Raw genomic sequence first — 10,000 nt, 5'->3', positions numbered from 1 at the left:
CTCTACTTTAATACAGGAGCTAGCATTGTTCAATCCCAAACAGACTGGTACAAAATATAAACTGACTATACCATTCACCTGAGAACCCTGTGTACTGCCCTGAAATGGTCTCTCTTTAGAATATTGGTCAAATCATTTGGCAACACTAAGGGGATTGATTCACTTTCCAAATGAGTCTGATTCAAACACATTTATAGTCAGGGATTCACATTAGGTGAACCTTGTTTGGGGATTTTATTTAGCATATTTTCCAGCAGTTTGTTGAATTTAAGAACCAATATTTATGACAACTTGGCCATGACTAATTTATCAGTACTTTCTGAAGTTCATTATCCCTCTTAACCAATGGTTTAAGTGTCCACAAAGCAGACAAGCAAGCACTAACTAGCACACAATTAAATAATGGCACTGTATTGATGTTCCGAGTCTGGAACTATGGAATGTTCCACATAAACTGGCTAGAGTGGTGGCTGTCACTGGGGTACGATCAATTGTCTTTTTTTGAAGCCACTGTTAGCTAATAATAGAAGCGTGACACCCTAGGTCAGGTCAGACATCAGTCAAGCAAATACTCTGCTCCGTACCCATTCACTAACCCCCATGTCTGGCTTGCCATAGGCCAAATGAATTAAGATAGTTCATCTTGGCAAAACATATTAGTTGTTATAACACCAAATAGAGTTTACACAACAAAAAAACTCATAATCCAATCATTTTCACAGAGATCGGATTATGCGTGGCTTTGTCAACACAGATCTAAGATCCGAAGGGATTTTGAAAATGTAAAATAACATTTATTTAATGTAAAAGTGATGAAAAGATACAAGATTGAGTCTGGAGATAAAAAAAAGAGGTTCAAATACAAAACAAGTAATTTACAATTGGAATGTTATGCTATCTACCTGACATGTACTTTGAAAGTACATTGTACAAGTTGAAATTACATAATAAATACCTAAAGTATGTATTGGTTTCTTAGAGATTTGTTGAACCGCCATTTGGTTTCACATACCAACTAACCAATATCACCACAAATAAGTTTCGGAAAAACAATTGAAGATATCACCAATAAAAATATGCCATACCTAAAGATGAGGCCTTTTCAATGACCTTTTCATTTTTCTCATGGACTGTCATACTAAACAGTTACGTAGACTAATACACAGTGGCACAATGGAAATGATATAGACAATGCCTAATATACAATGCAAAGTGCTGCCCTCTACTGTTCCACTGTACACAAACATCCTAAACAACCAAAGGATTAACAGACTGACTGATAAATTCAAACTGCTGGCAAGTGGCAAAAGCTAAAGAGAAACACAAATTAAAATCATGCTTTCAATAAATTATACTTGAAAGAGGCTTAGCCAAGGATATGCGAGCAGATTAACATTGATATGTGCTATTGTCAGACAGTGTCTCATCCTGTCAACAGGGAAGTGAAACAATAACCTGGCATTGGGCCACTGTCATGGCTTGTTTACGAATTGGCACGCCGTTAACCAACAGATGACACACTTGCTCCTGATGGCTTGAAAATTCCCCCAAAACACACATAAACTCACACAATTGTAGGCCAATCTAAAACTCAGAGGAAAGGACCTGCTTGGGGAAATAATGTCCTACCTCACTGACTAATCAGGACAAACATCATATATGGAAAAAAATACCCGTAACACCAATTAACTGAGGTATATTGAGTTCAGTACAAAACCTAGAGATCAAATTAATAATGCATTTCATTATCAACATCACTAAAAAAAACATGTAACAAAGATAATTTGCACTGAGTGAAATACTACACTTCAACAAGGAATCCTTCTTTCAATTTAAAATCTCTTCTCTCCTGCAGTAGAGGTTTACATCCGTTATTCAAAACGCATGAATTTGTATAGTGTGAAATTATGCAGGGGAAAGGAAGAAGTTGAAGAGCACAGCGAACAAGAGGAAGACTACGTAGCCGACTATGCAGAGCCAGAAGCGCGGGTCCTTCAGGAGCTTCTGGTTGTAGGCGCTGAAGAACACGTAGCCAATGGTCATCCCAGCCACCCCTCCTCCGATGTGCGCCACAAACGAAACCTGAGGGAGACCAGGGAGAAGTCTAATTTCAGTCTCATTTTCCCTTCAAACCAACAAAGTCATGCTGTGCTACAGCCTTACAATTAGCATCCTCTGCCCTGTCGCTGTGGTTAGTATGCAAAGGGTGGACAGCCAGTAAAAATAGCAGGACCAGTTTAAATGCAGACGGTGCATTTGAAACCACACTTCTCACAAAGACCAAGAAAACATGAAATAAAAGCAAGATGAGAGAGGGGAAGCAGGTGATAGATTAGTAGCTTATAGCCCAGTCAGTTAGGCTGCTGGAAAGACAAACAGCTGCAACCCTTATCATGCTCTCCGCTTCTCCTAAAGCAGAGAACAGAATCAAGGATCACACTCATCACAGTCTAGTGACAGGAATGATTTGGGTGCAATAGTTCAGGGGGAACAGACAGGATGTGTGTGTGACAGAGTGTGTAGAGGGCAATCTGGTTTAGAGATTAGTCAGTCCTGTGTAACTGTAAGCCGTATAATGCAGCTGGGTGGTACTGCTACTGCAGTTTTTTTGTCTCTAAGTTTCTATTTAGGCACACTGATAAAAGCCAGATCTACTCACTGTTATATTGGTCTAGGGTTGGACTTCGCATAAGAGCCTCTCCAGTTTTGAACTAAAGACTGTTCTAAAAAAGCATTGCTCTCTGCTGAAACAATACTTATCTGTCTGTGGAAAATCTTTCAATGCCATGCATTTTAAGAAGAGAAAGGGCATGCAGGACAACAACAAAAAAGATGTCTTACCTTCAAGCCAACGTCGTGAGTAAGAAACCTTCTGTAAAGGGCGAATCCGACATCTGTCCCGACTTGAGAAAAAAAAACATTGAACGTTTAGTTACTGAAATACAACCACAGAGGCGTGGGCGCTGCTGGAAGAGTAAACCTTGAGGCACTGGTGGGAAAATAATACGAGTGGATCTGGGAAGGGACCTACCGATAATCACAATCACTCCAATACGAAACACTCCGAGGAGAGGAATCATCTCTCTGAAGTTCTGTAGGCCACAGAGTTACACAAGAGGAAAGAACAGGGAAATAATGAGAGAGAGAAAAGAAATCTGCTAAAATAGTAGAATCAGCAGTTAGCCAGAACTCACCACAACAGCATTCATGAAGTATCCACCTATGAGGGCATATACCCCCCCAGAGGCCCCTACGAGAGCACTGAGAGGATCAAATATGGAGCTGGCCAGGGAGCCTGAGGAAAACATGCATGAGAAGGTCATCTATAGCATTATAGACATTTCAGCTATGAAACCCAAACAGGAAAAAACTAACTTTTGAGAAGCGAAAGAATGTCAGAGACTTAAGTGTGAAACGTGATTACCATCTACACAGCTCTGTGCCTGTGAGTTGCTAGCATTGTACAGTCATGATCAGAAAAAATCCAGAAGAGGTATGTAACAAGTGCGCTAATAATAACTGAGACAACCTGTCGCGCACATTGTGTTGGTTAACTAATCATATGCTATACTATTCATGTCACTAGCTAAAACAGAGTCAATTTAAAAGCAACTTCATTCAGTCGTAACAGACCCTTGAAGACAACTGTGTCTATTTGACTGTGCGTCAATGGAAAAATGGGGTGTATGTGGATGCCCACCTGCTAGGACGCCTGCCATGTAGACCATGCCCACTTCAAAGCCTTTGTGGACCAGCTCCAGCGGGATGCCCAGCAGTAGCTGCATCACCAGGTTGCCCAGGATGTGCTCCACGCTGTGGGGAAGGAAGACATAGAGGAGATGGAGACGTGGGAGTTGAGACTTAGGCAGGAATTTTTCACTGGGGTAGCTTGGTCATTGCAAAAGGGTGCTTGCAATCTATGAAGTATGCACACAAGCTAAAATCCAAGCTAGCTAGATACTATCTGTACAATGGTAGGCTCTTCGCCCCGGGATACATGTACACTGGGGCCAGTGTCAAAGAGAAGTTCATCAATCATTGACATTGAAGCCACAAAAAAAATATATCAGAAGCAGAATTGTCAGTTGGTAAAATTGCCAACCAAAGTGAAAACAACTTTGCATTCTAGCATTAAATATTTTCCAGCTAGTAGTAGCTAATAGAGCGGCAGGTTGCCTAGTGGTTAGAGCATTGGGCCAGTAACCGAAAGTTGCTAGATCAAATCCCCGAGCTGAGAAGGTAAAACTCTGTCGTTCTGAACCCTGAACAAGGCAGTTAACCCACTGTTCCTAGGCCGTCATTGTAATTAAGAATTTGTTCTTAACTGACTTGCCTAGTTAAATAAAAGGTGAAATATTTTTTTGTAGTTGAAATATCAGCGTTAAATCAGATAACCACCAGCTTCACCCTTATGTGGCTGCTAGAAAAACTAGAAAGCAAGCGTCAACAGCCAATCCAGTAGGGGCTAGAAGCTATAGTCAGCTTTTATTGGTCAAAAGCGACACAACATCGCGGAGTATGTGCATAAAGTTTCAGCTTTCTACAACTTTGGTCCCACCCTGTTCACGCTCCCTCGCGTCACCCAACTGTCCCCCCCGCCCACTTCACTAAAAATGAAACGAGGCTCCATTGTTTTGTCGCCCACATCATGTTATGTGGATACGTAAGGTCAGGCTGCCTATATGAAACAACACAGTTAATGTTAATTGCAAAACTTTTTGCTAACGCTAGCTGATGGCTAGGTTGGCACGTATTTGCAAGCAAAGTACATTTCAACACATCCTCAAAAACATTATTTTACCTGAGAAGATCCTCTTAAATTATTTCTGGTAAAAACTCCTTATGGGGTACATTCCACAATTCTGGAGAAAAAATGCAATCGAAAATCTTCATAAAAGGCATCAGGTAGAAGTAAATTAATCCATGAACACGAATATAATTGTACATATCTTAAATTACCACATTTTCATGAATTTGATCATATAAGATTGAAGCCCATTCAAAAACATTACAGGACTTACACCAGGAAGTAGGCGAGACTTTCATAGGGTATAGCTAGCTATAAGCAACTTTTACATAGTCCGAAGATACAGTATCTCAATAAACAGGATTTTTCAACCACTCAAATTCATGAGATTCTGGCTGAGCCAATGAGGCACGGCGTTATTTAGGCTGTGCCGTCTTGCTGAGCAGTGGGAGCTCGTTCGTGAGAACAGGATTTTTTTGAGAGAGAGAGAAATCCTGTGGATTTAGCACTTTGTGACATCGGCTGATGTAAAAATGGTTTTATAATTACATTTGATTGATTTGATTGAAATGTTAACTTTCGTTATACATTGACAATTTAAAACGGGCCTATTCTAGAGGGGGCTTCCGCCACCGTCTTGCTACCCCCTAGCGCCGCCAGTGTGAGAGTATGATCGAGTGGATAGGCGAGTGAATGTCTTACCAATGAATCAGAACCTGTGGAAAGACTCAAAGAAACACAAACAACGTGCACACTGCAATTTACTTTTAAAGGTCATTTTTGCTTGAGCCGACATCCACAGCGTCTACAGTGAATGCAAGCTCTGTGAACATTTGGGAAATTGCCTTTTAAAGCCTTTCACTTGGATTGAATCGTGACCTCAAACTCTGAAGAACCCAGAACTGCTTTAGCAATGGCCAAGTGTTGTATAAACAGATGATATGGGAGAGAGTGAATCATTTCAGTGAGATGTGGCAAGAAGAATGATCTGCAATGCTCTACTCTTTTGGACACAGATTAAGCCACAGGAGCTTGGTGGCACCTTAATTGGGGAGGACGAGCTCATGGTAATGGCTGGAGCAGAATCAGTGGAATGGTTTCAAACACATGGTTTCCATGTGTTTGATGCCATTCCATTCGCTCTTATTATGAGCCTTCCTCCCTTCAGCAGCCTCCTGTGGATTAAGCCTAGTCCTGGACTAAAAAGTTTGGTCAATGGTAAATCTCCAGTGGGTTTGGGCATCTGTGTGAGGTGAAGTGACCCTTACCCAGCGTGGACAAACATGTAGGAGACAAAGCGCCACGCCTCCTCCCGCCGGTCAGGCTTGTAAGTGAGAGGGCTGTTCCAGATGCCCTCGCCCAGGGTGACCCACTGCTTCTGGGGCTTCCACACCGCATAGTAGATAAACACTGCTAACTGTCCAGACAGACACAGGTTAGATCAGTGACTAGTTACATAATGACAGGAGGGGTCCTGAAAGGCTAAACAGTTGTTTTAAATGTAGCCATTAGTCAGCCTTCTACATAGTGTTGCAGTATGGGCAGAGTAGACCATTATAGCAGAATACAAACATACTTCAAACTGATAACACACAATGGCAACAAAGTTAATGAGAAGAGCAGAGAGAACCCTAGACAAATTCCTTTAACAAACTGCGTCGACATCGCACATTTTTCTTCTCACAAACTCATTTCACCTTTAAATATCAAACACACATCTCAATTATTTTGCCATAACAAGCTCACCATACTACTAAAATATCAGTGAAATGTCATGGACACAGTGTACGTGGTGTATGATTACAATCACATTCCTTGGGAGGATAGCCTTAAACCCTGGTCCCAATATTAACTGTGCTCAAACTCTATTTTCATTGAGCCAACGCATAGGTCTAGGGATTGCTCTAAGAATCTTGGATGAATTCAGACATCGAGATGGATAAGCTGGCTGAGACCTCCCACAGCAGAAGGAGAGAGAGGAATGTCTGGTACAAGAGCTCTTCAGTTTGGACCTTAGCCACATCCAAATACCAATGTTTAGCCATTTAATCGAGCTCGCCAGCTTGTAGTCCTAAAAAACTGAAATTAGTTACCTATGGGGGAAATGAATGGGGAAAGAATAGGGTTTTGGGATAAACATAGAAAATAAGGTCTGAGGTTAACACAGGCTTAGGAGAGACATTTTATTCTGTGAGATAATATCAGTCAGTTAAAATGACATTTATGAATTATGACGCCTTTGTGCTTTATGTGCTTCAAAATTCACAAAAAGTGACGTTAGCTGATTAAGATTATCTCATAGAACAAAACGTATAAGATCTCCTAAGCCTGTGTTTACCACAGACCTTATTTCTGACGTTTATTTAAAAATATATACATAAATTTCCCCATAGGCTTTGTCCAATGAACCATGGTAGAGGTATAATATCAGCTGCACCTCTCTCTTTAAATACCATGTCCAGAGCATTTCCTGAAATCGAAAATTCACTCAGGTATAACAACACAATCATGACAACGTATGCAGATGCAAAAGAGGCTACTTGTTGTCAATGCTGCGCTGCCATTAGTAGGATGCGTATTAACCATGATGCGCATTAACCCTCACCTCTCCGATGCTGATGAGGATGATGAAGATGGGAGGGGGGCAGCAGTTGGCTCGCTCCCGGTACTGTTCGTGGAGTTCTTCCGGAAGCATCCACTTGGAGATGGAGCGATGGAACCTCTCGCAGCATCCAACCTTCCTGTTCCCGTCATCCCCTGCCGTATCGCCCATCTGTCTCCCATCTCTGTCTACCGGGTCTACAGCAAGGGGGTCCTGCTCTTCAATGTCTGTGTCCATCACTCCTCAGATCGTGGCCTAGACACATAGAGTGGATGAGCCCTACAGTCAAATTAATTGACAGGAAGAACACGATACATTTCAGATCTCTATGAAAGTATTGTCATTTTCTTTTCAGTATCTGTCGATAGACATACATTGAGGGGTGGTTTCCTAGACACTGATTAAATTTGACTTCATCTGTGTCTGGGAAACTAGACCATAGGCAGAGGATTTTGGGGGGAATAAAACCATAAAAAAGGTGAGGATTGCACCATTCAAATTTACTGCAAGAATCCCAAATAGATATAGTATTTGGCAAAAACAATAATTAAAACATTGATTACATTGGGATACAATGACATATGCCTCTCTATTAATGTGTGGGATTTTTTAAATTACAATTTTTACAATATATATAGGCCTTCTCAGAAAACTTAAGGGGGGGGGGGGGGGGGGGGGGGTGGCAAATAAATTCAGACCGCCCATTGGGGAACCCTGGCCTAATACAGCAATGGCTGATATATTGGACTACTTTGGAGTCTGCCACTGTAGGGTCAATATGAATGACAGAAATACAAGCACGAACAATACAATTTCAAAGAGAATTTTCCTAAGCCCTTTTTTTGACAACGTGGCTTTCCCCCCCAATTGACCTGTATATGAACCATGCAAACTTAACCCACACACACATGATCATGTCCCATTCAGTACAGAAGTTGGTCTACACATTGTCCATAATAGCAGAGGCCTATATAGCAGGCAATGGTGTTTAGAAAGTTTAGAAGTAACTTACGTAACGTTACTGATTGGTAGAGCTGTCGTGTAAAATGATTCAACTCAACGTTTCCACTAGCATCTTAAAATACATAAATTACTGTAGAAGTTTCTCTTTAATACCTTTTCTTCTGTTTTTTTTTTATTTTTAAGCAATTCTAAAACAGTCCGGACATTCCAAGACGCGTAAAATCCTCACTACTGTCCTTGGGGAAATGACGGTCAATTCTGATAAATGACTTGAGATAATTATAGACCTCCCTTTGCTTTTCCTGCTACGAACTTCCTTCCTTTTCCAAACAAACCACTGAAGAACCCCCACTTGAAACGAATAGGCTGCTGAGTCTCATTTCATAAATTTAAAAAGTTGAATTTCGCAGGCATTTTGAAACAACTCACCTGCGCTTCCGGTAACACCTGAGACCGGTGACGCCATCATGGGCTTGAGGCTTTGGCTGGAGGTCCCCATTGATGAAATGTCCTCCATCAACAACATATTATTAAAAGTGTGATATGCATCGTTGTTTCGTGGACCACAGACAAACGAGTCATATACTTGTTTATCAACGATTCTGAGGTTCAAATATTTTAATTGTTCCAAAGGAAAAGCTTGTTCTACTGTCAAGCATCCTATCAATGCAATTTCTGCATAATACGAGTTGTACCACTAGAGGGTGTAAGAGACCATTACGAAAGAGACACCCATAATAATAAAATAAAACAAGTTTTACATGTACTGACTTAATTGGGCTGCTTGATGATTTTCACATATACACCCAGTGATGCCAATTTAGCAATTTTGTTGCTAGATTTAGCAACTTTTCAGACTACCCTGGCAACTTTTTTTTCAAACAGCACCTAGCAACAAATGTTCCTACTTTTAAAAATGTATTTGGAACTTTTAGCAACCTTTGAAAAGTGACTCAAATGCTAAAATGCACGCATTTTCCCTCTAAATGACACAAAAACGATTTTCTCTGTCACACACCCAGTCACAACACACGTGCCTGGCTGCAAAAGTGCATTGTGAGTGACGTCTGCAGCAGGCGCTCAGCTCGTGCACAGGCAGCAGCAGGCCAGAAGCAATTTCAGCAAATTGCAAATCATTGTTGGCTAAATGCAGCAGCAGTAGTACGGGTTCGACGAGCCAAACCCAAAGAATATAGTTAGTCACGAATGTTTGATCTTGAACAGAACTTACAACATCAATCAACATGTCTCAATCAAAATGGTACAGCCAGAAGTACAGAAAAGAGTGTGAGTCTGTACCTGAACAAATGTCAAATTTTTTGCAGAGATGGCCAGTCAATTTGAGTAACGTTATTGTATATTCTATGTGATGACGCAGTTTTACGCTATCACGCAATTACATCACAACGTCATTAAGCAACTTTTAGCAACAAATCAACCTGCCTCTAGCAACTTCCCCTGAAAACTAGTTGGCAACACTGTATACACCAATCCTCTCAGATCTTCATACGTGCCATGGTGGTAGGAAGTAGTGTTAAATTAGACATTTTGGAATTGTCACAATAGTTACCCCCAACCCGACAACTCCTCAAGTCATATAGTGCATTCGGATATGGAACGCCATTTGGGTCTTTGCTTGTCAAAAGAGATACACGTCAAATAACACTATTTGACATGTTAAATAAGCT

At 41.0% G+C, this 10,000-nt stretch overlaps 1 protein-coding gene across 3 annotated transcripts; it reads right to left on the bottom strand.

Annotated features, from left to right (window-relative positions):
- Positions 1-232: 232 nt before the first annotated feature.
- On the bottom strand, positions 233-9,700 carry LOC129857701 (rhomboid-related protein 2-like). Of its 3 annotated transcripts, none has more exons than XM_055926203.1 (8): positions 8,742-9,700; positions 7,353-7,604; positions 6,016-6,164; positions 3,701-3,813; positions 3,195-3,295; positions 3,032-3,092; positions 2,842-2,903; positions 233-2,082 (listed from the first exon to the last, which is right to left on the bottom strand). In XM_055926203.1, exons 2-8 carry the CDS (start codon positions 7,584-7,586, stop codon positions 1,906-1,908), a joined length of 897 nt encoding a protein of 298 aa, XP_055782178.1. In that variant the 5' UTR covers positions 7,587-7,604; positions 8,742-9,700; the 3' UTR covers positions 233-1,905. The 3 variants fall into 3 exon arrangements, with proteins under 3 accessions (XP_055782178.1, XP_055782177.1, XP_055782176.1); XM_055926202.1 differs by lacking the exon at positions 8,742-9,700 and adding an exon at positions 8,362-8,731 and having other exon boundaries at positions 7,353-7,628; XM_055926201.1 differs by lacking the exon at positions 8,742-9,700 and adding an exon at positions 8,362-8,731.
- Between the last annotated feature and the right edge of the window lie 300 nt (positions 9,701-10,000).

Source organism: Salvelinus fontinalis, chromosome 6 (genome assembly GCF_029448725.1).
Source record: "Salvelinus fontinalis isolate EN_2023a chromosome 6, ASM2944872v1, whole genome shotgun sequence".
Lineage (NCBI taxonomy): Eukaryota > Metazoa > Chordata > Actinopteri > Salmoniformes > Salmonidae > Salvelinus > Salvelinus fontinalis.
The sequence above is the reverse complement of the archived record's forward strand: the minus strand, read 5'-3'. Positions and strand labels throughout refer to the sequence as shown.

Bases quoted from the DNA above. Each gene is read 5' to 3' on its own strand.
- LOC129857701 (XM_055926203.1), bottom strand. From the start codon at position 7,586: ATGGACACAGACATTGAAGAGCAGGACCCCCTTGCTGTAGACCCGGTA. The intron at 3,093-3,194 runs GTGAGTTCTGGC...TGTGGCCTACAG, and splicing joins ACTTCATGAATGCTGTTGTG to AACTTCAGAGAGATGATTCC. The intron at 2,083-2,841 runs GTAAGACATCTT...GGTCTCCCTCAG, and splicing joins CTCACGACGTTGGCTTGAAG to GTTTCGTTTGTGGCGCACAT.